At 45.8% G+C, this 27,286-nt stretch overlaps 1 protein-coding gene across 3 annotated transcripts in view; it reads right to left on the bottom strand.

The window, feature by feature from the left end:
- The window catches only part of LOC137374715 (neural cell adhesion molecule 2-like), a 1,514,570-nt gene that overhangs the window by 311,838 nt on the left and 1,175,446 nt on the right, over positions 1–27,286 (bottom strand). For all 3 annotated transcript variants that reach the window (XM_068041260.1, XM_068041261.1, XM_068041262.1), the window contains exon 12: positions 15,746–15,919. In XM_068041260.1, the coding sequence (XP_067897361.1) occupies positions 15,746–15,919 (174 nt within the window). The remainder of the gene's footprint in view (positions 1–15,745; positions 15,920–27,286) is intronic.

Below are 27,286 nucleotides of genomic sequence, written 5' to 3'. Positions count from 1 at the left end.
TGTGACGTCCTCACCACATTACCCTGGGCCTAATGGTATTGCCGAGCGAATGGCCTGTACAGTCAAAGCACTTATCCTAAAGTGTAGGACAACAAAACAAGATTCTCATGTTGCCATGCTCCACCTCAGAGCTACACCCATGGATATGGGCTTCCCGTTACCAGCAGAGATCATGTTTGGCAGACAAGTGCAGACGACTCTGCCAAGCCATCATCTGTCCAGATTCTCTGAGATGCAGGAGACACTGCTTGTAAAACACAGGAGAATGAAGATAGTGCATGACTGCCCAGAGTATGCAGTGAGCCTAGGTCCTCGGAGATTACAACATCTAGGGGATCGGTGTTGAGAAGGAACCGAAGCCAACTGAGAGAGGTGTGCAATACTCCAATTACACATGGCGGACTTGAGGAAGCACGTGGGGGTGTGACAGAACAACAAGACAGCAGCCAACATGTTGACAACATGCCTGTAAACCCAGGACAGCCAAGAGTGAAATCCACATCCCCAGAATGTTATACCGTAACCAGATCTGGAACAGCTGTCAAACCACTGAAACAATATGTGGACTATTAAGCTTTCATACTTGCAAAGTTCATAATCTGTATCCATGTGTAAATAAGCTTGATGTTATCTAATTTTATATGTTTTTGCTTTTAGCATATGGGACCTATCTTTGGAAAGAGAGGGGGCGTTGTGTGATTGCCTTTAAGAGTAATTCCACTTTAAGATCTTAGTATGCTAATGAGCTAAGTGCCGGAATGCAGTCATGTGACTCGGAGCCAATCTCACTCTGTAACTGTAACACCAAGAGGCAAGTCCTGTAAATAGTTAGCTCTGCACTGTATACACTTGTTAGCTGTTAATAAACCTGTTTGAGATCTTCAATCAACTGAACTCCACACATCTCATTTATGTTGCATCAGACAACATAAAAAGCTTCTCATTATATATCATCAAGAGTGGCTCAGTAACACCACTACTGACTGAACTGGCCGAGTCCTAAAGGACATAGCTGCTAAACTGGGTATCGGCAGTTGGTGAGGGAACCAACAAGAGGGAAAAACCTACTTGACCTTGTCCTCATCAATCTATCTGTTGCAGATACTTCTGTCCATGACAGTATTGGTAGCAGTGACCACCACACAGTCCTTGTGGAGACAAAGTCCCATCTTTACATTGATGATACCCTCCATCGTGTTGTGTGGTACTACCACCATGCTAAACAGTATAGATTTCAAACAGATCTAGCAATTCAACTGGGCATCCATGAGGCTCTGTGGACCATCGGCAGAAGCAGAATTGTATTCAAACACAATCTGTAACCTCATGGCCCGGTATATCACCCACTCTACCATTACCATCAAGCTGGAGGACCAACCAGTGTTCAATGAAGAGTGCAGGAGGGCATGCCAGGTGCAGCACCAGGCATATCTCAAAATGAGGTGTCAACCTGGTGAAGCTATAACACAGGCCAACAGCATACCAAATAGCAGAAGCAGCATGTGATAGACAGGGCTAAGCGATCCCACGACCAACGGATCAGATCTAAGCTCTGCAGTCCTGCCACACACCATCCTGACTTGGAACTATATCGCTGTTCCTTCAGCGTCGCTGGGTCAAAGTCCTGGAACTCCCTCCCTAACAGCACTGTGGGTGTACTCGCACCACACGGACTGCAGTGGTTCAAGAAGGTGGCTCACCGCCACCTTCTCAAGGGCATTTGGGGATGGGCAATAAATGCTGTTCTGGCCAGCGACGCCCACATCTCATGAAACAAATAAAAAATTAAAGAATGATGGAGCACAGATGGAGGATATTCAGCCTATTGTATCTGTGCCATTTCTTTGAAAGAGCTTCCCAATTAGACTCACTTCCCTGCTCTCCACATAGCCCTGCAAATGTTTTCCCTTCAAGTATTTATCCAATTCTCTTTTGAAGTTACTGCGAAATTTGCTTCCATTATCCTTCAGGCAGCGTATTCCAGATCATAACAACTCACTAGATAAAAAAAATTTTCCTCATGTTGCCACTGGTTTTTTTTTTAATCATCTTAAATCTCTGGTTACCAACCCTCCTGCCGTTGGACTCATCTACTCATTAGTTACTCTGCCGAAACCCCTCAGAATTTAGGACATTTCTATTAAATCTTCCCATAACCTTATCTGCTCTAAACAGAACCAGCTTCTCCACGGAACTGACGTCCCACATCTCTTGCACCGTTCTAGTAACTCCCCCTCTGCAACTTCTCCAAAGCTTTGACATCCTTCCAAAATTGTGGTGCCCAGAATTAGATAAAAACACTCCAGCTGAGTCCTAACCAGTGTTTTTATGCTATGCCTCTGTTTATAATGTTAAAGACCACCTATGCCTTTTTAACAGCCTTCTTAAGTTGCCCTGCTATTTTCAAAGATTTATGTACATAAACTTCCAGGTCTCGATATTCCTGCAATTTTAGATATTGCCACTCCTCATTCTTCCCACCAAAATGAATCACTTCACACTTCTCTGTGTTAAATTGTATTTACAATCTATTTGCCCATTATACCAGTCTATCATTGTCCTCCTGTTACTATCTCCCTCACTGTTTAATACACTTCTGAGTTTCATGTCATTCTCCTCACATATTGTACAAAATAAAAACTTGTTTTCTGATAGTTGTTCTCTTCCTCACTTTCACTCACCAACTTCTCTCTCTGCTGCAAACTTTCTTGTCTCTCTCCATTTGATCGGTTCTATCTGATCAGTAGTCCACTGAATATTTCTTTCTTGTCTGCGAGTCTCTCTCTTTTTGAACAGCGGTAGCAGTGAGAGTGCGAGCCAGGGGGCAGCTGGGAAGGTAAGTTTCACCATAAAGTACTTACCTAGTGACTCGGCAGCTTCTTTTTGAACAGCGGTAGAAGTGAGAGTGTGAGCCAGGGAGCAGCTAGGAAGGTAAGTTTCAGTATAAAGTACTCAGCGAGCGATTCGGCAGCTTCGGCAGGGTGGGAAAAAAACCCTGAAAAAGTGACGTCATAGGAAAGCTGTGACCTGATTGGCTGGTAGGGAATCTGTACCTAATTTGAAAATAAAACTGATAAAAATTGATTAAAACACTAATTAACTAATTAATAAGTAGAGTAACTAAATCAGAGGGAGGAGATTACTGTATTGAGACAGCATTTAATATTTATTGTAGAAATCTAGCACTAGGGACCACATAGTGAAGTGTATCATAATTTAGTAAGGATTTAATAAGTATTTATTTATTTTATATTAATTAACTAATTAGTGATAGAAATGTCAGTTAGAGGGGTGAAATGCTTCACCTGTGAGATGTGGGAAGTCCGTGACGCTTCCAGCGTTCCGGGTGACGACATCTGCAGGAAGTGTACCCAGTTTCAGCTCCTCACAGACCGCATGGATCGGTTGGAGCAGCAACTGGATGCACTTAGGAGCATGCAGGTGGCAGAGAGCATCATAGACAGGAGTTTTAGAGAAGTGGTTACACCCAAAGTGCAGGCAGATAGATGGGTGACCGCGAGAAGGGGCAGGCAGTCAGTGCAGGAATCCCCTGTGGCTATCCCCCTCTCTAACAAGTATACCGTTTTGGATACTGTTGGGGGGGATGGCCTATCAGGGGAAAACAGCAGCAGCCAGAGCAGTGGCACCACGGTTGGCACTGTTGTTAAGCAGGGAGGGACAAAGCGCAGAAGAGCAACAGTTATAGGGGACTCTATAGTCAGGGGCATAGATAGGCTCTTCTGTGGAAGTGAAAGAGACTCCAGGAAAGTATGTTGCCTCCCTGGTGCCACGGTCAAGGATGTCTCTGAACGGACAGAGGGCATTCTGAAGGGGGAGGGTGAACAGCCAGAGGTTGTGGTACACATCGGTACCAATGACATAGGCAGGAAGAGTGGTGAGGTCCTGCAGGGGGAGTTTAGGGAGTTAGGCAGTAAGTTAAAAAACAGGACCTCTAGGGTTGTAATCTCTGGATTACTCCCTGTACCACGTGCCAGTGAGGCGAGAAATAGGAAGATAGTGCAGCTAAACACGTGGCTGAGCAGCTGGTGTAGAAGGGAGGGTTTCAGATATCTGGACCATTGGGCTCTCTTCAGGGACAGATGGGACCTGTACAAGAAGGACGGGTTGCATCTAAACTGGAAGGGCACTAATATCCTGGCTGCAAGGTTTGCTAGCGTCACTCGGAAGGGTTTAAACTAGTGTGGCAGGGGGGTGGGAACCAGAGCAGTAGGACAGCTAGTGAAATAAATGAGGAGAACATAGTAAATAAGGCCAGTAGGACTAAGAGGAAGATCAGACAGGGAGATGTTGCTGAGCACAGCGGGACTGGTGGTCTGAAGTGCATTTGTTTCAATGCGAGAAGTATAACAGGTAAGGCAGATGAACTTAGAGTTTGGATTAGTACTTGGAAATATGATGTTATTGCGATTACAGAGACTTGGTTGAGGGAAGGGCAGGATTGACAGCTAAATGTTCCAGGCTTTAGAAGCTTCAGGTGGGATAGAGGGGGATGTAAAAGGGGTGGGGGAGTTGCATTACTGGTTAAGGAGAATATCACAGCTGTACTGCGGGAGGACACCTCAGAGGGGTCATGCAGCGAGGCAATATGGGTGTAGCTCAGGAATAGGAAGGGTGCAGTCACGATGTTGGGGGTTTACTACAGGCCTCCCAACAGCCAGTGGGAGGTAGAGGAGCAGATATGTAGACAGATTTTGGAAAGATGTAAAGGTAACAGGGTTGTAGTGGTGGGTGATTTTAACTTCCCCAATATTGACTGGGACCCACTTGGTGCTAGGGGCTTGGATGGGGCAGAATTTGTGAGGAGCATCCAGGAGGGCTTCTTGAAACAATATGTAGATAGTCCAACTATGGATGGGGCCATACTGGACCTGGTATTGGGGAATGAGCCCAGCCAGGTGGTCGAAGTTTCAGTGGCGGAGCATTTCGGGAGCAGTGACCATAATTCCATAAGTTTTAAGGTACTTGTGGATAAGGATAAGAGTAGTCCTCGGGTGAAGGTGCTAAATTGGGGGAAGGCTAATTATAACAATATTAGGCAGGAACTGAAGAATTAAGATTGGGGGCGGCTGTTTGAGGGTAAATCAACATCTGACATGTGGGAGTCTTTCAAACGTTAGCTGATTAGAATCCAGGACCAGCATGTTCCTGTGAGGAAGAAAGACAAGTTTGGCAAGTTTCGGGAAGCTTGGATAACACGGGATATTGTGAGCCTAGTTAAAAAGAAAAAGGAAGCATTTGTAAGGACTGGAAGGCTAGGAACAGATGAAGCACTTGAGGAACATAAAGACAGTAGGAAGGAACTTAAGCAAGGAGTTAGGAGGGCTAAAAGGGGTCATGAAAAGTCATTGGCAAACAGGATTAAGGAAAATCCCAAGGCTTTTTATACAGATATAAAGAGCAAGAGGGTAACCAGGGAAAGGGTTGGCCCACTCAAGGACAGAGTTGGGAATCTATGTGTGGAGCCAGAGGAAATGGGCGAGGTGCTAAATGAGTACTTTGCATCAGTATTCACCAAGGAGAAGGACTTGGTGGATGATGAGCCTAGGGAAGGGAGTGCAGATAGTCTCAGTCATCTCATTATCAAAAAGGAGGAGGTGTTGGGTGTCTTGCAAAGCATTAAGGTAGATAAGTCCCCAGGGCCTGATGGGATCTACCCTAGAATACTAAGGGAGGCAAGGGAAGACATTTTTCGGGCTTTGACAGAAATCTTTGCATCCTCATTGGCTACAGGTGAGGTCCCAGAGGACTGGAGAATAGCCAATGTTGTTCCTTTGTTTAAGAAGGGTGGTAAGGATAATCCAGGAAATTATAGGCCGGTGAGCCTTACGTCAGTGGTAGGGAAACTATTCGAGAGGATTCTTCGGGACAGGATTTACTCCCATTTGGAAACAAACGAACTTATTAGCGAGAGACAGCATGGTTTTGTGAAGGGGAGGTCGTGTCTTACTAATTTGATTGAGTTTTTTGTGGAAGTGACGAAGATGATTGATGAGGGAAGGGCGGTGGATGTTGTCTATATGGACTTTAGTAAAGCCTTTGACAAGGTCCCGCATGGCAGACTGGTGCAAAAGGTGAAGTCACACGGGATCAGAGGTGAGCTGGCAAGATGGATACAGAACTGGCTCGGTCACAGAAGACAGAGGGTAACAGTGGATAGGTGTTTTTCTGAATGGAGGGTTGTGACTAGTGGTGTTCCGCAGGGATCAGTGCTGGGAAATTTGCTGTTTGTAGTATATATAAATGATTTGGAGGAAAATGTAGCTGTTTGATTAGTAAGTTTGCGGACGACACAAAGGTTGGTGGAGTTGCGGATAACGATGAGGATTGTCAGAGGATACAGCAGGATTTAGATCGGTTGGAGACTTGGACGGAGAAATGGCAGATGGAGTTTAATCCAGACAAATGTGAGGTAATGCATTTTGGAAGGTCTAATGCAGGTGGGAGGTATACAGTAAATGGCAGAACCCTTAGGAGTATTGACAGGCAGAGAGATCTGGGCGTACAGGTCCACAGGTCACTGAAAGTGGCAACGCAGGAGGATAAGGTAGTCAGGAAGGCATTCGGCATGCTTGCCTTCATTGGTCGGGGCATAGAGTATAAAAATTGGCAAGTCATGTTGCAGCTGTACAGAACCTTAGTTAGGCCACACTTAGAATATTGCGTGCAATTCTGGTCGCCACACTACCAGAAGGACGTGGAGGCTTTGGAGAGGGTACAGAGGAGGTTTACCAGGATGTTGCCTGGTCTGGAGGGCATTAGCTATGAGGAGAGGTTGGAAAAACTCGGATTGTTTTCATTGGAACGACGGAGGTGGAGGGGCGACATGATAGAGGTTTACAAAGTTATGAGAGGCATGGACAGAGTGGATAGTCAGAAGCTTTTTCTCAGGGTGGAAGAGTCAGTTCCTAGGGGACATAGGTTTAAGGTGCGAGGGGCAAAGTTTAAAGGGGATGTGCGAGGCAAGTTTTTTACACAGAGGGTGGTGAGTGCCTGGAACTTGCTGCCAGGGGAGGTGGTGGAAGCAGATACGATAGCGACGTTTAAGAGACATCTTGACAAATATACGAATAGGAAGGGAATAGAGGGATATGGGCCCCGGAAGTGCAGAAGGTGTTAGTTTCGGCAGGCATCAAGATCGGCGCAGGCTTGGAGGGCCAAATGGCCTGTTCCTGTGCTGTACTGTTCTTTGTTCTTTTGTTCTTTGTTCTCTCTCACTCCAGTCTAAATGATCTTTCTCCTCATTACATTGAATTGACAATAGTCGCCCAGTTTAACTCATCCTCTTTGCAGGACGTTAAATCTCTGGAACTTTTTTCACTCCTTCGTTATGCTCAGTGTGGAATAAATTGACACTTATTTGACAGTGATATTGTGACAGGACAGAAGATATGCGAAAATGTTAAGTGTATTTTCTCCCAAATTTTGGATAAACCACTGAAACATAGAATTTTCCAGCACAAAAACAGGTCATTTTTCCCAACATATCAATCTCAGCGTCAATGCTCCATGTTGGGGGAAAATTGATGATAAGAATATAAATTAACTCCCGGATTCCCCTGGAATTTTTTGGTCCCCACAGGTAGACATGTATCCCTCATCAGGGGATACTGACAACATGGACAAGTACTGACACCTGCTGAATACCAGGGTGGTGTGTTTAAATTACAGATGTAACCACTGGTGGAGAATGGGAAGGAATGGACTACAGTGGCTGTGGGGCCTGATGCTCATATCTGGAGGCTTGGGACAATGACTGGAGAGGAAGAACAAAGACCCAGTGATGGATGTACAAAGGATTAATGAAAGGAGTATTAATATGGACTATATGAACTATGGGGCATTATACAACACATCGGATGGGAAGTGTCCATATGTTTTTCCCCGATCCGACAACACCTCTCCTTTTAACACTGTCCACAACCGCTAAAGAACTTAAATGTCTAATAGCAAAAGGACCCAACAATGGAATAGCCTGTTAAATGAGGGAGAGATTTTGTACGATAATGTAAAGCATGAAATTGTGCCCGTGCTGATTAATGTCTCAGGCATCCAGATGCCGGAGCAGTGTTCAGAGCAACCCGAGAATATGTATAATATGTTAACTGATGTTGTGATAAGTCAAACTGTTGATGCCACAGGGGCCACTAGGTTAAGGGGGCAGAACCCATTTCATAGATACAAGAGAAAAATATTAAATGATGTAGTAACAGGGATCAATACTGGGACTTCTTTAATCAATTCTTTAGATATACAAGGGGTGAACGAAAAGGCGGAACAGCTCAGAGGAGTAATAAGAGACCTCATGACATGGGTTGAGGGGACCCATTTGGATCAAACAGGTCTGGGACAGAGAACAATGGAAATTCAGTTAGATGGGATAGCAGCGCTCGAGGCACAAGAAGACCATTAATCGTCTAATCGACAGAGAACGAAAGGATGCAGGAAAGCTCCGGCACGGACAATTGTGCCACGCTTATAGGCTGTGGATGGTGAAACAAATGAGACACAACCTCGATCAGATCCAAAGGGAGGAGGTACCAGATTGGATCGATAGTGCACGGCTGGCCCGGTTAGCTGGACTCAGGAGAATACTGGACAACTGTACCCTAAAAGGTTTGACCAGGGTATATCCAGTGGTCCCCAATGATACCGAGCCATTCCTCCACTTATACAGGGCAATACCTCCCTCCGATATTATCTGACAGAGACTCATGCAGTATGGAAAAACCAGACTCTCTAAGGAGTCTCCCTTACCGGGTGTAAGCAGCAAGGTGGCATCACCGTGTGCCCTCATCCGGTGGGACAGGGTGAATTGGATGAGTATGGATTTAATTGCATTGAAGGGTGCATTTTGGAAATTTCCCCCCCTCCCACCACACCTCCACCCACCCCCCCCACCGGCATCTTGCAAGGTCGGGTTACTAGGGAAAAGGAAAGTACTGCGTGTCCACCACTAAAACATCATACCGCTGTGGACGTTTATGCTGCCCCATACCATACCCAGACTTCTGTTTTACTCCTCAATGACCAGTCATTATTAGACAAGCCAGGATAGTTTATATCCAACAGTGGGGGCTGGAAACCATTAATGCAACCGATCAGCTCCATGATCATCTTCAAGACTATAAAGAGCCAGAGCAGGCCACAATCCCACAGCTCGTGGAAGAGTTGAGTGAGTTAAGGGACAGAGTAGTTCAGTCAGTGAAGCTCTACCACCAGCTGCGGAGTAAAATAAAGGTTCTCAAAGATGATACAGAATGGGAATTTCAAAGCCCAAGCTGGTGGGAGAAAGTATGGGATTGGGGGATGAATGTCAACATCTACCCTTGGATTAGGATAATATCACACGTGTTGGTGGGGGGTGCAATTGATACTGGCTCTTGCCTGGGGAGTATTGGCTTGTAGGTCATGCAGACGATACACTCTGCGGAAGAAGGCAAAGGCTCTGGTGAGGGAACAACGGAAGAAGCTAACCTCAAAGGGACATGATAATTTGGGACATATTGATTTGACCGGGATTCCTGAAATTGCGTGACTGGTCAGCACGTGGAGGCAGGGAATACCGGGCATTACCAAATTAGGGACAACAAAACAGGTAAGGTATGTCGGTTCATAGGATTATAGGCAGTCCTTTATCGAACGCGGGGATTGTTGGGGGAAAATTGTGGCCGATGCAGCTAACTTTATATCCACACATACAAGATGAAGGTATAGCCACATATTGTTACAAAATGGAGTATTTACCCAAGGCATTGTGGGACCAGATTGGCTCAGTCACAGCCCTGAGAATGGTACTGCTAACCTGACCAAGGAGGGCCCCTCTTATCAGTGATTAAGACAACTGCCCTGTCTAATTGCAGACTGCATAAAGCAAATAGGAATGCAGGCCTGATAAAGGTAGAAAGATTCATTGTGAAGACTCAAGGATAGTTGATAAGGGGGTTTGGTAAACATCCTGAGATGGCCAGGGGCATACCATGAGATATTCCCACAATCACATGATGCATAATTAGTAATTTTATTGTTAATGAATATAATGTATGTAATCAATAACTGTTATGATTGGATTGTGTCCAGCCGGGATGGGCTGAGTATCTGTATATCTGTTGTGGATTTTCCTTTGTTCAGTGGAGAAGCGCATGGTGAGCCCACATCTTGCTGCCCGCCGGTGTAAAAACAATAAACCATTTGACAATTGGAACAGACCTGAGTCTGAGTGGTTCATTTAGTTATCCCACTTTAACACTCCACATGAGCCTTCTTCTACATTACTCCAACAAACTCTATCAACATATCCTTCCATTTCTTCCTCCTTCATGTACTTATCTCGCTTCCCCTTAAATACATCTATGTTAATCAACTCAACCACTCCTTGTGGTCGCGAGTTCTTCATTCCTCCTACTCTCTGAGAAAATAAGTTTTTTTCTGAGCTCCTTTTTGGATATATGAATGACTATCTTATATTCATGCTTCAGTTTCCGACTCCCCCACAAGTGTAAGCCTCTACCCTATCAAAGCCCTCCATAAATTTTAAAGACCTTTATCAGGTCACCCTTTTCGAGAAAAAAAAATACCCAGCCTCTTCAGTCGGTGCATCCGTGTGGCTGAGAGTCACGTGGATAACACATTCCAGGAGGTGGTCACCCACAGTTTAAGACTGTGCAAGCAGAGAGGGAATAGGTGACCATTATACAGACAAGGAGGCCCAGGCAGGTAGTGCAGGAGTCCCCTGAGTGCATCTGGTTCTCCAACCGGTATTCAGTTCTGAATAGTGGCAACGGAGATGAGTCCTCCTGCGTGTGCAGCCAGAACCAAGTCCAAACCATCACAGGTGGCTCAGCTAGGAGGGAAAAACTCTCTCAATCAATCAAACACTATGGACAAGAAATTAGGTTTGTTAGTGTCCATTTGTTTGTGTGCTATGAGTGCCCTTAGAGCTCCAAACTGGCATCCATGGTGCATGCGCACGCTTGTGGGGTGATTTGCGTCAGACGCTATATTAGTGTGTGCATTAGCACAGGCACAGTGAAGTATGCACAGCAGGTAGGTCACGACAATTGGCGTGCGGTGCTGATTTGCTGTTAGTGCTGCCATTTTGCAGCGCTTCACTCCGCTAACAACCTCTCTTAACCTCACACAGTTGAACACACATTCAGCAGCAGGAAGGACCCTCCACCAGTGCTATTTAAAGGAAACCACTTACAGGTTCATTGCTAGTTGATTTCTTCTGGCTGTTGTTACAATTTTACAACTATTTTGTGGTGTTCCTAGTTGTTTCAAGTTACAAAGGTCTACAGGGAGAGGTGTGGCAGGTACTGAAGGACTTTTTTGCTGTCTTCAAAGTTTCTGCACAAACCAGATTCTCCCAGACATGGGTGCAGTGGTAGACATTCCCCTTGCAATACATCATTACTTGAAGAATGAACAAAGGTGAGATGGAGCAGGACAAGCCGCTGGAAGAGGGAGGAGGAGGGGGTGAATGGCTCTCAGCAGGAGGCTGAGACAATTCTCCTAGCTGAACCTCAGCATGGAACAATGGGCTGAAGGGCTGAATGTTGTGCCTACGGTGGGGCTCCTGGGCCAAAATGGTGAGGGGAATCCTGTCTCAGCCAGCTGGAGCCCCCCCCCCCTAGCCCCTGTAGTGATTCTATGGCGTCAGGCCAATTAACAGCCTGGCACCAGGATCCCCCTTCCTTTCCCTCAGGCACTGCTGGCCAATCAAATGGCCAGCGGCTCAGCAGTATTGGCAGTGCCACCAGGAGTGGTGGCCACTGCCAGTACTGCAGGAGGCCTTGGAGCTAGGCCCAGCGCTGGAACCCGGATCCGAGGTAAGTGAAGCAGGGTTTGCTGGGGCCAGTCTGGAAGGCTCCGGTGAGGTTATGGGGGGAGGGTGGGTGGTTAGTGCAGGGGGAGGAGGGGCTCAGGTTGTTGCAGGTTTTCCCGGTGGGGGACCTCTGTGAGCCACAGATTTCCCACAGAGCAGGCCCTCCCCCCCAATCCCACTGGAGGTCACCTTGTTTTACTAGGAGACCTCCCCGTGAGGCGGGGGTCCCGCCCGCCGCTGGTTAAATCCCAGCGGTGGCACGAAGAGGCCCTGAAATGGCATTTAAAAGGCCACTTAAGGGCCTCAATTGGCCTCTGGGCGGGAAGGCCGTTCATGGTCTATTCTGCCCCCAAAAGGGGCACCCATAAAATTCAGCCCAATGTGTGCCATGCCTGCACTTCAGTAAGGATGTCCCCACTGAAATCTCTCACCTACTGCAGTCACAACTACAACCTCAGTGCAGGGCAATGACTCACAACGCCAGTGGCTGTGAAGGTGACCATGACAATGAGCATTTGTGCACCTGGCTCCGTCCAGGCGTGAGCTGGAGTTGTATGCAACAGTTTGCCGTTGACTGTTGCCTTACTTAGGTCACTGAGTCTCTCTATTTAAAGAGAGGTGTCTACATTAAATCTCTCGCCAGACACCAGCAGGTAGATGGAGCATGCAGCTTTGTTTCAGGAATGTAGATTTCCCCATTATGCAGGGTACCATTGACTGTCCACACATCACTGTGCAGCCAATGCACAACTCTGCCCTATATTGGAACTGAGAGGGATTCCAGACCCTCAACATCCAGCCGGTGTGCAATCACAGGCAGTAAACTATGCAGGCCAATGCCCAGCATCCTAGTAGCAGTCATGATGCTTTCATTAGTAGTGGCAATCTGCTGTGGCAGCTGCATTTGAGCCACCATGGCAAACCAAAGGGTAACTACTGGGTGACAAGGGCTATCTGCTGACGACATGGTTCATATCTCTGGTGTGCAACCCATACACATGTGGACAGCATGCATACAATAAAAACCATGCCACACAAAATGTGATGGAGCAGACCATTGGCCTTCCACTGTCCAGACTGAGCTGGGGGAGCCCTGCAGTACTCAGCTGAGCAGATGTCAAGATTTCTGGTGGTCTGCTACATACTGCACGACCTCGCCATAATGGGGGGACAGCCTTGCAACCAGCTATATGGCGAGGAGCAAAAGGAGGAGAAAGAGGAAGATGAGGGTAGCAGGCAATGTAGACAGCCCCTTCCTGGGTGGTCCGTGAAGAACTCATTTGAGTGCAATACCAGCAACCCAATTCCTCATTCACCAACAATCCCACATACTGCCTACTTTCCCTCTGTCACAAATGACCACAATTTAAAATTAAATCCACCAAAATAAACATTTCAAACCAAATTTATAAATCAAATCATACCATATTGTACACCAGGGTCAACTAATCACTATTGTGCATTTCCTTAGCGCCTGTCTTCAGTGTGCCTTTGCTTTTCCAGTGTTCCTACACTGTGCTATACCAGTGGTTGAAGCATGGCAGGTGGAAGGCTGCTGACTTTCTGTGGCGGAGACTGTAGATGGCCTTGGAGGATGACCTCGAGCTCTGGGCCTAGAAGGCTGGGCTGCAGAATGCACCAGGTCGGTACGGGCAGCAGCAGTCTGAGTTGGCTGGCTGGCAGGCACCAGCAGGGGCACTGGTGGAGTGGCAGTGTTGGGAGCAGGAATGCTGTCATCCTGAGAGAGGACAGAAGGTTGGTGCTCCTTGGAGGCACAGGCGGCAACCTCAGTGATCCTAGTAATCTGTTGGCAAGTGACATCCTGCAAATCCCGTTGCACACTGTAATCCACAGACATGATAACAGCAGTCTGAGCTTGCATGGTAGATACGTTAGACATGGAAAAACTATTCCCATTAACTAATGAAACAAGGACTAGAAAAAGCAGATTGAAGGTTTTGGGCAAGAGATGCAGGGTGCTGGAAGTGGAGACAATCAATGACTTCAAGAGGAAGTTGGATGACCACTTGAGGGAAATAAACTTGTAGGACTACGGGGAACAAGCTGGGGAGTCGGACTGACTGGATTGCTCTGTGGAGAGCCAGCAGGGACTAGATGGGCTGAATGGCCTCATTCTGTTCTGCAAATTACACTATGGTAGCACTCGAATGTTGGGTGGCTGTTGCTTATGCTTCAATGGAAACTGTGACATTGCCCATTGGATGTTGCATCATGGTTGGGTCCACAAGTGTGCGAATGGAGTTGGCCATCACTTCCCTGCTGGACAGGATGAGTTCAAGCTCTGTGCCAAGCTCTGAGCTAAGTTGGTGCTGGACTCCTCTGTGCTCCTTAACATTGGCCATAGGCTTTCTGTCAGGCCTGCCAATGAATCAGGTATTTTGTTGTGCATACTCATTAGCATGCATCTGTAAGCGTCCCCAATGAAGTGCTCATCTAAATCCTCTGTAGTGGAATCTGTACATGACCTCACCTTCCAGTTATCTGGGACCTGCGCTATCCCTGCCCCCTGCTCTGGTGTCTTGCCATGTGCAGATCATACTTCTAATCTATCCTGTAAGATATGCTTGGTGTCAGTATCTGCGCTGGTTGCTGTGACTGTGAAATCAAGTGATGGTGCTGTGTCTTCATCATCGTTCTCTTCTTGGTCTTCCCGCACTGCCATGCCAGGATGCGCCTCTTGGATACCTGAAAGGAAAAAGGCACAAGGGCAAAGTATGATGCAGGGAAGTGGGGAAGCAAAGGGTGCATGCTTACACCATCTGCAGCTTGTTAATCAGAAGATAATGTGAGTTGAGCAGAGAGTGGGACATGAAGAGGAGGATTAGAAATGAGGATACTGTCATCTTCAATGGTTTCAGCCCCACTGCTGGTCACAGCCTCAACAATGAGCATCCCAACAATGGTGAGCACAGTCTCCTCCATGGGGGTAAGGACAGGCAGCTGTGCCTGTCTCCCACCAGTTAACACCTGCTGCCTCTGATTGTGTGCTACCTTGTTCTGCGAGAGGGAAGAATGTCATTGAGTGTAGTGCAATGTGTTTGGGTGATGTGGCTGTCATGGTTGAATTGGTGGCAGGGTGTGCAATGTGTGAGAAGTGGTTGTGAGGCTTGCAGCAGTGCTAAGTGTGTGAGGGTGAGGTGAAGCTAAGAGTGTTAGATATGAGTGCTGGTTGATAGAAATTGTTAGTAGGTGAGTGATGGGCTATGGTGAATTAAGGAGTGTCTGAGGCTAGTGGTGCAGTTGATGGGATATGGCACTTGAAGATGTAGTCACTGACCTTGACCACTTGTGTGAGGTCATTGAACTTCTTGTGGCACTGCATCCAGATTGTCAGGGCTTGACTTCTGGCATTAGCTTCTATGGCTATCTGGTCCCATTGCCTTTTGAATGTGTGTCTGGAGGCCCTCCTGGCCCCCCCTAGGGACACAGGTCATTTTTTCTCCTATCCATCTCCTTGACCTCAGCCTCCAGGGAGTATCCAAAAACCTTGGAGCCCATGCTGTCCCATATTGTGCCATTCTTCATGTTTCCCAGATCAGATTCAGTTCCTGCATGACTGCCAGCACCTGTTCCAGCAGCAATGCACCTCCCTTTCAGAGATGCAGGCTAGTTTTAACTGATACTAACAAGTTAGGATTTTGGGACTCCTGCTGATTTGTGCAGCCAATGAACAGCATGGTTAGAATTGGCTGAGTGCAGGAATCATTCAAATGAACAGGCAGCACAAAGTTAGTTTGGGTTAATTGCACATGTTGATCCTCATACCTGTTTTTAGGACTATCCAATTTAGCACCCCCACCAACCCCCCCAATGTTCCTGAACCATCCTCCTTCTATTTCAGTCTCAGACCATCTAACAAACAGTATTTCCGTCACTTACTTTGACTCCCATTGGAATTCACAGTTTTCCAATCTTCTGAATCTGCCTCATTCATCTCCACTTGGTAATGATGAATTGGGACACCACCATGAGAATCAGGCTTGGTAAAGGAAATTCTTGCAATAGTCTGTGATACAGCGAGGACTCTCAAACCATATGGGCGGGAGGGGACAGCTGCAAAGAAAGCAAACACACTATTACTAGACAGCAACATTGATGAGAAGGCTCCTAGGAATGAAAAGAATCTGCACCAATTATTTTTTTTCAATCTCTGCAGGTTTTACAGTGTCTTCCGTCAATCCTATTTTTGTTCATTATCTTGGGGAATTTCTTGGCTGCTAATGACTCAGTGGCAGCAGTAAAGTTGCGCTGTCTGCCATGGCTGAACGTATTGCCCTCTTACCTCTGATATAGCAGGTTGTGGGTTCAAAACCCATTCCAGAAACATAAGCAGTGCAATCTAGACTGCTCCTTTAGTAATTTCAGTATTGCTGGAGGTGTTGTTTTTTCAATATAATGTTAAATTGAGGTCCCATCTGACTTCTTGGGGGAAATATGACAGATCCAGTGGCACTATTTGACAGAGGTGTAAAGTGTTTCTTCTGACCAGTGTTTATCCCTCAACAAACACCACTGGAAATAGGTTGTTTGGTCATTTATCTCATTGCCATGAGTGGGATCTTGCTATGTGCCAATTGGCTGATGAGTTTGCCATAAAATTACAATTCAAAAGTAATTCTTTGGCTGTGAAATACTTTCCTACACACTGTGGATGTGAAAGGTCCTATATAAATGCACATTCTTCCTTCAACTTATTGGCAAATGCATTCCATATATAATTCAAATAACTGAATTGGGTATTTGTGAAGATTGTAAGCAGAGACGGAACTGATACATCTACAGCTGTTTTCGGCCTTACAAAATGTAGTTCTTTTTCCTTTACTACATCAACAGCAATAAGTTACATTTATACAATGCCTTGAATGCAGAGAAAAGTCCCAAGGCACTTCACAGTAGCATTTATTAGACAAAAATTGATGCCAAACCAAAGAAGGAAATATTAGGAGGGATCACTAAAATGCTTTTAGCACTGATTCTATACTTATGTCCTCTTGTAATTGATTCACTGATGAATGAGAATAACCTTGAACAATTTACCCTCTCAAATCATAGAATGATATAGCACAGGAGAACATTCGGTCCATCGTGCAAGTGCACCCTGCAGCCCTGCAAACATTTTCTTCTTCAAGTATTTATCAAATTCCATCTTTGTAAGTTACTATTGAATCTGCTTCCACAAACCTTTCCAGCAGCACATTCCCGTTCATAAAAAAATCCTTTCATAATTCTCAGGATCAGTATTAGATTACCTTTGACCTTCTCTGCTCTGATATTGTCGGATGATGTTTCTTTTTTTTCTCTTTATTGTTTTGATCTAACTATACATGTTTCAGGAGAGTGCCAGGATGTACTTGCAAAACAGATAAAAAGAAGGATTTATAGTGTGGAAATAGATTGTGAAGAGTGTGTGGAATGGGCTTGAAATGCAACACTTTTAAAATTGCTTCTCCGTCTATTCTCCACGTTGACCTTCAGCAGTAATTGATGTCGCTTATTTCATTATGATTTCATTACATTTCTTTTTTCATTTTTCCCTGAAAGCATGTTATAAGGAGACAAATATCAATTCCCCGTCAACCAGTCTGCACTGATAGTTTTGGTTGATTGGCGTCCACTATCTACAAAAGGCTTCCATACTCATTGCCTGCATGACATGTCCTGTGGACTATCTCTAAGTCTGTGCTGCTCTATAATTGACTGTAAAAGTGTCTCGCTGCTGGAATCAAACCAGGAATCTGTCGGCTCCTCATAGTCGCAAAACTCCGGCTTCATAGTCAGAATCTGAACTCTTTACAATCTTTCTACACATAAACAAGATCAAGTAACATACAGTGTGAAGAGGAAGGGATGACAGCCAACCTACTTTGCACTGTGCCCACTAACCTACAGGGGGAAATATCCTGGTTCCCCTGTAACTGAGTCTTTTTAGAGGTCTTGCATTGGAAAATCCAACTTCCTAAAGTCAATAGGCATGAAATATTTTGAGAATCAGTACATATAGGAAAACCCATTCCTCTGGAACACTTAACATCTGATCAGTATCTGAGAGTATCTAACACATTTTGGTAAGGTAAACAGGAAAAAAAAAAGTTTTCTATATGGGTGCTCCTCTTAGAAGCATTAAAACAATAATCTGATCATTAATTGCATTGCTCTTTGTGGGAGCGTGCTGTGTGCAAATTGGCTGCCACATTTCTTGCATTACAACAATGACCTTGCTTCAAAAGTAATTTATTGCTATAAGCACTTTGAAAGGCCTTGAGGTTGCAAAAGGCACTATGAAAATGCAAGTTCTTTCTGTCTGTTTTGGGCTGTGAAAAGATGGAGGTGGGAAAATATAAGGTGAAATATTCAGCTTGATTGCCTGGATGATAGTGGTGTGGATTAGATCACCTTCCCTTTATACAGCTCGGCCAACATTCATTCCTCTGTGCATACATTGGCTCCCGGTCCAGCAACACTGAGATTTTAAAATTCTCATCCCTGTTTCCAATTCTATCCATAGCCTCGCCATCTCCCCATCTCTGTAACTTCTTCCAGTTTTACAACCCTATGCAGGATTTTGGCTCCCTCTGCAACCCTCACTCTCTTTGCTCCATCGTCGGTGACCATGCCTTCAGCTGCCTAGGCCCTAAGCTCTGGAATTCCCTCCCTAAACTTTCCCTCCTCTCCAACTCTCTCTCCTCCTTTAAGATGCTCCTTAAAATCTACCTCTCCGACCCAAGCTTTTGGCCATATACCTTAATATTTCCTTATCAAGCTTAGTGTCAAATATTGTCAGATAATACTACTGTGAAGCACCCTGGGATATCTTTGCTACATTAGAGATACTCCACCAATGTGTTCTTTGTGTGGTATAAATAAATGGAATGCAAGTTAGGCAGGATCGACAATGGGCAGGAGAATCACTCTGGTAGGATACTGGCCAGGCCTCATTGAAAATCACGCCCATTATGTTCATTCCTTCACTCAAACAGTGACATTTGATTAGAATTGGATACCAACTGAACACTTGTACTCAGAATCCTCTCCCAATTCTTTGGTTTTCTAAAAGAATGAAGAATATATTTACACTTTTGAACAGATACTGTGATTGAGTATCCTCTTTATAACATTTTTTTTTCCGACCCAGTGGCTTAATTTCTGTTGTTACAGAATGGACGGCCTCGCCCCTGTGACATCTATCTAATCCAATTCACTTGTGCATCTAACTAATATATGCAGTGACCTCTTTGAACTCCAGAAGCGACAGGGAATGGCAAGCTCCCGGTAATATAAACTGGGAGTGTATAAGGCAGAGACAGGGAAGAGCTTTTGAAGTGTGGTTCAAGAAAATTTTCTTGATCAGTATGTTTCCAGCCCACCGAGGAAGGAGGTATTGATGGATCTGGGGAATGAGGTAGATCACGTGTCAGGAGGGCAACAGTTAGAAGACAGTAATCATAGTATCATTAGGTTTAGATCAGTAATGGAAAAGGTCAAGTATCAATCTAGAGTAAAAATACTTAATTGGAGGAGGACCATTTTCATTGGGGTGAGAACAGATCTGGCCCAGGCAAGTTGGAATCAAAGATTGGCAGGCAAAAATGTAACTGAACAATTTCTTTAAAGAGGCGATTGTTCAGATACAGTTGAGTTACATTTCCATGAGGGGGAAAGGAAGGGCAAGCGAATCCAAAGCTCCCTGGATGATGAAAGAGCTAGAGGCCGGAATTTTACATTGGGCAGGAGCCGCCAGTCAAAAAGTCGGGGGTGAGCCCATTTACACCGAGCCTGGGAGCCACGCCAGGATTTTATGACCCCCCAGGTTCTTAACTGGCCTTGGGCAAGGTTTTCACCCCTCTGAGGCAGGAAGTCCCACCTCCAGGAGTTGCCAGCTAATCAGTGGGATGGCAGATCTCAATCCCAGTAGCGCCATTGGTAGCGGTGGTCACTGCTGGGACTGCTACCAGCTTCAGCAGTAAGAGGAATACCAGCTCAGAAACATGGTGTCTGGGGCCACGCCAGGGACAATCGCCAGGCCCCAGCGAGGCAAGTTGCAGGGGGGTCAGTTGGGAAGAGGCGGGAGTGTTGTGTAGTGGGGGTGGTTGGGCTGTGGGGGCGGTCAGGTTTTATGTTGCGGCCTCCTGGGGGATCTCAGCCACCTGCTGGCCGCTGGTAAAATAGCAGTGGAGGGGGGAAGAGACCCTTACGTAGCAGTTAACTGGCCACTTAAAGGTCTTCATTGGCCTGGGGCGGGCAGGATGTTTCTTGCCACCAGCTAGGCCAGCATTCATTGCCCATCCCTAATTGCCCTTGAGAAGGTGGTGGTGAACTGCCTTCTTGAATCACTGCAGTCCACGTGGGGTAAATACACCCACAGTGCTGTTAGGAAGGGAGTTCCAGGATTTTGACCCAGCGACAGTGAAGGAATGGCGATATAGTTCCACGTCGGGATGGTGTGTGACTTGGAGGGGAACTTGCAGGTGGTGGTGTTCCCATGCATTTGCTGCGCTTGTCCTTCTAGTTGGTAGCGGTTACGGGTTTGGAAGGTGCTGTCTAAGGAACCTCGGTGCGTTGCTGCACTGCATTTTGTAGTTGGTACACACTGCTGCCACTGTGCGTCGGTGGTGGAGGAAGTGAATGTTTGTGCATGGGGTGCCAATCAAGGGGGCTGCTTTGTCCTGGATGGTGTTGAGCTTCTTGAGTGTTGTTGGAGCTGCACCCATCCAGGCAAGTGGAGAGTATTCCATTGGACTCCTGACTTGTGCCTTGTAGATGGTGGACAGGCTTTGGGAAGTCAGGAGGTGAGTTACTCGCCTCAGGATTCCTAGCCTCTGACCTGCTCTTGTAGCCACGGTATTTATATGGCTACTCCAGTTCAGTTTCTGGTCAATGGTAGTCCCTAGGATGTTGATAGTGGGAGATTCAGCGATCATAAAGCCATTGAATGTCAAGGGGAGATGGTTAGATTCTCTCCTCTTAGAGATGATCATTGCTTGGCACTTGTGTGGTGCGAATGTTACTTGCCACTTATCATTCCAAGCCTGGATATTGTCCAGGTCTTGCTGCATTTCTACACGGACTGCTTCAGTATCTGAGGAGTTGCGAATGGTGCTGAACATTGTGCAATCATCAGCGAACATCCCCACTTCTGATCTTATGATTGAAGGAAGGTCATTGATGAAGCAGCTGAAGATGGTTGGGCTGGGTACACTACCCTGAGGAACTCCTGCAATGATGTCCTGGAGCTCAGATGATTGACTTCCAACAACGACACCATCTTCCTTTGCGCTCCGTATGACTCCAACCAGCGGAGAGTTTTCCCCCTGCTGCCTTGATGTCAAGGGCAGTCACTCTCATCTCACATCTTGAGTTCAGCTCTTTTGTCCATGTTTGAACCAAGGCTGTAATGAGGTCAGGAGCTGAGTGGCCCTGGTGGAACCCAAACTGAGCGTCACTGAGCAGGTTATTGCTAAGGAAGTGCCACTTGATGGCACTGTTGATGACACCTTCCATCACTTTACTGATGATTGAGAGTAGGCTGATGGAGCGGTAATTGGCCGGGTTGGATTTGTCCTGCTTTTTGTGTACAGGACATACCTGGGCAATTTTCCACATTGCAGGGTAGATGCCAGTGTTGTAGCTGTACTGGAACAGCTTAACTAGGGGTGCGGCAAATTTTGCAGCAAGGTCTTCAGTATTATTGCCGGAATATTGTCAGGGCCCATAGCCTTTGCAGTATCCAGTGCCTTCAGTCATTTCTTGATATCACGCGGAGTGAATCGAATTGGCTGAAGTTTGGCATCTGTGATGCTGGGGACTTCAGGAGGAGGCCGAGATGGATCATCAACTTTGCACTTTTGGCTGAAGATTGTTGCAAATGCTATAGTTTTATCTTTCGCACTGATGTGCTGGGCTCCCCCATCATTGAGGATGGTGATATTTGTGGAGCCACCTCCTCCAGTTAGTTGTTTAATTGTCCGCCACCATTCATGGCTGGATGGGGCAGGACTCCAAAGCTTAGATCTGATCCGTTGGTTATGCGATCATTTAGCTCTGTCTATCGCATGCTGCTTACGCAGTTTGTCCTGTGTTGTAGCTTCACCAGGTTGAAACCTCATTTTGAGCTATACCTGGTGCTGCTCCTGGCATGCCCTCCTGCACTCTTCATTGTACCAGGGTTGGTCTCCTGGCTTGATATTAATGGTAGAGTGGGGGATATGTTGGGCCATGAGGTTACAGATTGTGGTTGAGTACAATTCTGCTGCTGCCGATGGCCCACAGCGCCTCATGGATGCCCAGTTTTGTATTGCTAGATCTGTTCAAAATCTATCCCATTTAGCACGGTGGTAGCACCACACAATACGATGGAGGGTATCCTCAATGTGAAGGCAGGACTTTGTCTCCACAAGGACTGTGCAGTGGTCACTGCTACCAATACTGTCATGGACAGATGCATCTGCGGCAGGTAGATTGGCGAGGACAAATATGTTTTTCCCTCACCACCTGCTGCATACCCAGTCGAGCAGCTATGTCCTTTAGGACTGAGCTAGTAGTGTGCTACCAAGCCACACTTGGCAATGGCCATTGAAGTCCCCCACCCAGAGTACTTTCTGTGCCCTTGCCACCCTCAGTGCTTCTCAACATGGAGGAGTACTGACTCATCAGCTGAGGGAGGGCAGTAGATGGTAAGCAGCAGGAGGTTTCCTTGTCCATGTTTGACCTGAGGCAATATTGAGGACTCCCAGGGCAACTCCCTCATCACTATATACCACTTTGCCATCACCTCTGCTGGGTCTGTCCTGCCGGTGGGAAAGGACATAGCCTGGGATGGTGATGTCTGGGACATTGTCTGTCAGGTATGATTCTGTGAGTATAACTATGTCAGGTTGTTGCTTGACTAGTCTGTGGGACAGCTCTCCCACCTTTGGCACAAGCCCCCAGATGTTAGTCAGGAGGACTTTGCAGGGTCGACAGGGCTGGATTTGCCATTGTCGCTTCCGGTGCCTAGGGTGGTCCATCCGGTTTAATTTCTTTTTATTGACTTCATAGTGGGTAGTTACAACTGAGTGACTTGCTAGGCCATTTCAGAGGGCATGTAAGAGTCAATCGCATTGCTGTGGGTCTGGAGTCATGGGTAGGCCAGCAGATTTCCTTCCCTAAAGGACATTAGTGAACCAGATGAGTTTTTACAATAATTGACAATGGCTTCATGGCCATCATTAGACTAATTCCAGAATTTGTTTTATTAATTGAAATCAATTTTCACCTTCTGCTGTGGTGGGATTTGAACCCATGTCCCCAGAGCAATACCCTGGGTCTCTGTATTACTAGTCCAGTGACAATGCCACTACACCACGACCTCCGCCATGACAAGGGCAATGCGGTTGATATGGTGTATATGGACTTCCAAAAGGCATTTGATGAAGTGCCATATAATAGGCTTGCCAGCAAAGTTGCAGCTCGTGGAATAAAAGGGATAGTGGCAGCATGGGTACGATATTGGCTGAGTGACAGGAAACAGAGTGTGGTGGTGAACAGTTGCTTTTTGGACTGGAGGAACGTATATATAGTGGGCTTCCCCAGGGGTCAGTACTAGGACCACTGCTTTTCTTGATATATATTAATGACATAGACTTGGTGTACAGGACACAATTTCAAAATTTGCAGATGATACAAAACTTGGAAGTATTGTGAACTGTGAGGATATAGAATGGTTAAATGGGTAGACAGGTGGCAGATGAAATTTAATGCAGAGAAATGTGAAGCAAAACATTTTAATGAGAAGAACATGGAGGGAGAATATAAAATAAACAGTGTGCAGAAACAGAATCACCTGGGGGTATATGTGCACAAATTATTGAAGGTGGAAGTGCAGGTTGAGAAAATAATTAAAAAGGCATATGGGATCCTGAGTTTTATAAATAAAGGCATAGAGCACAAAAGCAAAGAAGTTATGATGAACCTTTATAAAACCCTGGTTTGGTCTCAACTGGAGTATTGCATCCAGTTCTGCACACTGCACTTTAGGAAGTATGCAAAGGCTTTAGAGACAGTGCAGAAAAGATTCTTCAGTTACGTGGATAGATTGGAGAAGCTGGGGTTGTTCTCCTTAAAGAGAAGGCTGAGAGGATTCCAAATCATGAGGGGTCTAGACAGAGTAGATAGAGAAAAACTGTTCCTATTGGCAAAAAGGTCTGGAACCAGAGGACACCAATATAAGGTAAATGGCAAAAACAATCAACTGCGACATGAGGAAAAACTTTTTCACGCAGTGAACGGTTAGGAGCTGGAATGCACTGCCCGAGAGAGTGCTGGAGGCAGATTCAATCATGGCTTTAAAAGGGGAATTGTACAAGCATCCGAAGAGAAAAAATTTGCAGGTCTATGGGGAAAGGGCCGGCGAGGGAGACTAGCTGATTACATCTTGCAGAGAACTGGCACGGACACAAGCAGCTGAATGCTCTCCTTCTGTGCTGTAACCATTCTATGATGCTATGATTCAGTGGTTTTCAGCTCTCGACCTACTCAGTAGGGAAAATAATATAACAACACAGTCAGGCCCTCATCACCTGGTCCATGAACCAGATGAATGTAAGGTCAAGTGAATGTCTGAGATTTCACAGCATTTCTCACACCTGTCATCAAAGGCAATTTTGACTGCTTGTATCTGGGGAATTCATCCAAGCTCTCTGATGGTCTGTCGTGTGCAAGTATCTGTATAACATGAACTTAATGCTATTTTATCACTAGTTACATGCACATGGGAGAACCCACTGAGGTTTTTCAAACAAGTTTGCTTTGACTCAGATGAAATAACTATGTAGGGGGAAGGTATCAGCACTGAGGAATTTTATTTTGTGGATTGATACTTTTTTTGAAAATAGTCAAGTTCCGCATGGCAGGATCCTAAATGTTAGATTTCCTGTTGCAAAATTCATGTTACCACTGGGGATCACTGGGTAGTAACTTAGCTGGAATGTGCAGTATGCACCTAATAAAATGGAGGATTCACACTGGCGTGTGTTGCATATTAGTCCGATATGGCAGGAAGTTTTTGTGGGCTCCAAAAATCCACCGACTCCACCCCTCTCCCTGGCAGTTGTCAAGGCTGAGCCAGACTCTTTGCAACCTTGGTGTTGTATTTGACCCTGAGACCCTAACCCCCTACTTCCACTTCCGTAACATCAACCTCCTCAACCTCTGCCTCAATTTATCTGCTGCTGAAATCCTCATCCTTTGTTACCTTGAGACTATTCTAAAACCCGATTCTCATCGAACCCTCCAAAAACTTAAGGCCATCTAAAATCCAGCTGCTCAAATCCTAACTCGCACCAAGTTCCATTTAACCATCACATCTGTGCTCACTGCTCACCCGGTTTTAAAACGCTCATCCTTGTTTACAAGTCCATCTATGGTTTCACCCCCATCATGATACCTATAATCTCCTCCAGCTCTATAAGCCTCTATGATCTCTGCACACCTCCAATTCTGTCCTCTTGCATATCCCCGATTTTAAAATCACTCCACCATCGGTCACGTGCCTTCATCTATCCAGGCTCTAAGCTCTGGGATTCCTTCCCGAAACCTTTCCCTCTCTCTACCTCTCTTTGCTCCTTTAAGGCGTTCCTTAAAACCTACCTCTTTGATCAAGCACATTGGGCACGTGTCCTACAAATTCCTTACGTGGCTCAGTGTGAAATTTTGTTTGATAACACTCCTGTGAAGCACTTTGGAACATCTTACTATGTTAAAGATGCTAAAATGTAATTTCTTCTTATTGTTGCTCATGAGAGGAAGAGTGCCACCCACATCCACTGGATGCTCGTATCCTGCTGGCTCTCAGCTGTCAATACTGAAGTCAGAGCTGGAGGTGGGATCTCCGCCTGCCAGGACTGTTTGGAGTGGGTTTGAACTCTGCACCTTTTTGAAGGTCGTCATAGAAGGGGAATGCCTGTCATGCTTATCAAACATCTTATCAGCATGCAAATCCTTCCACCATCATAGAATCATAGAACGAAAAAACACAGAAGGAGCCCATTCAGACCATTGTGCTTGTGCTGGTTCTTTGCAGAGCTATCTAACTAGTCCACACCCCGACCCTTCCCCATAGCACTGTAAATACCTTCCTTTCAGGTATATATCCAATTCCTTTTAGTAAGCTTCGATTGAATCTGCTTCCGTCAACGTTTCAGGCAGTCCCCTTCAGATCACAACAAAATGCTGCACAAAAATGTTTCACCGTGACGTGTCTAATTCTTTTGAAAATCACCTTAAATCCATGTCCTCTGGTTAACGACCATTCTGTCACTGGCAACAGTTATTTATTATTTACTCTACCCAAAACAATTCATATATCTCTTAACCTTCTCTGCGCTGAGGAGAACAATCTCAGCTTTTCTGGTCTCTTCACATAACTGAAGTTCCCTGGCACCACTCTAATAATTTCTTTCTGCACTACTTCACACTAGTCTCAAAGTACGAAGACACAGCAACTGAAAATGTCAATAATCAAGTTATGCCATGGCATTTTTACTGCTTGGTCGTGGCCGGAGGACAGAGATGTGTTGTTCGGTGGGGATGGTACTAATATAGGCTGCAAAGCAGAAAAATAACATTTGTTAGAATGTGAGGAACTGGAGGGAGAGTGCTTGCAACTGCCGTTAGAGAAATCTGGCTGGAAAAGCCTCAAGAATTACAAGCACAAAATTGGCATCAGACACCAGCTGTGCTCTGGACATGAGTATCTCAGATCCCACGACATGCTGAGCCATTTAAAATACTGGTTGTCAAAGGCAATTTAAACTGTGCTTGAGATATTGATGTCATGCTGAGTACATGAATCAGTGCAGTCACGTGGTCTAGATGTTGCTTTATGAAGAAAGTTTGAGGAAGTTTTTATTTTTGTAAATAGATAAACTAAATGTATAAGAAATAGGAGCTGGTGTATGCCAGTTGGCCCTTCGAGCCTGCTCCGCCATTCAATAAGAGTATCGCTAATCGCTAATCGTTAATCGCTAATCATCAACCCCAACTTTACTCTCCTTCACTATCCCCATATCCCTTAATTCCCTTGTACTCAAAAATCTATTGACCTCTGTCTTGAATGTACTCAACGACTGAGCCTCCACAGCTCTCTGGGGTAGAGAGTCCCAAAGATTCACAACCCTTTGAGTGAAGAAATTTCTCCTCATCTCAGTCCTAAATGGCTGACCCCTTATCCTGAGACTGTGACCTCATGTTCAGATTCCCCAGGGGAAACATTTTCTCAGCATCTACCCCGTCAAGCTTCTTAAACATTTTATCTGTTTCAATTAGATCACCTCTCATTCTTTTAAACTCCAGGGAATATAGGGATAGCCTACTCAATCTCTCCTATAGGACAATCCCCTCATCCCAGGAACCATCCAATGAACAACTGTTGTAGTCCCTCGAGAG

The sequence above is a fragment of the Heterodontus francisci genome, chromosome 10 (genome assembly GCF_036365525.1).
Source record: "Heterodontus francisci isolate sHetFra1 chromosome 10, sHetFra1.hap1, whole genome shotgun sequence".
In the NCBI taxonomy this organism is placed as follows: domain Eukaryota; kingdom Metazoa; phylum Chordata; class Chondrichthyes; order Heterodontiformes; family Heterodontidae; genus Heterodontus; species Heterodontus francisci.
Note: the sequence above shows the minus strand (reverse complement) of the source record. Positions and strands in the feature narration are given on the sequence as shown.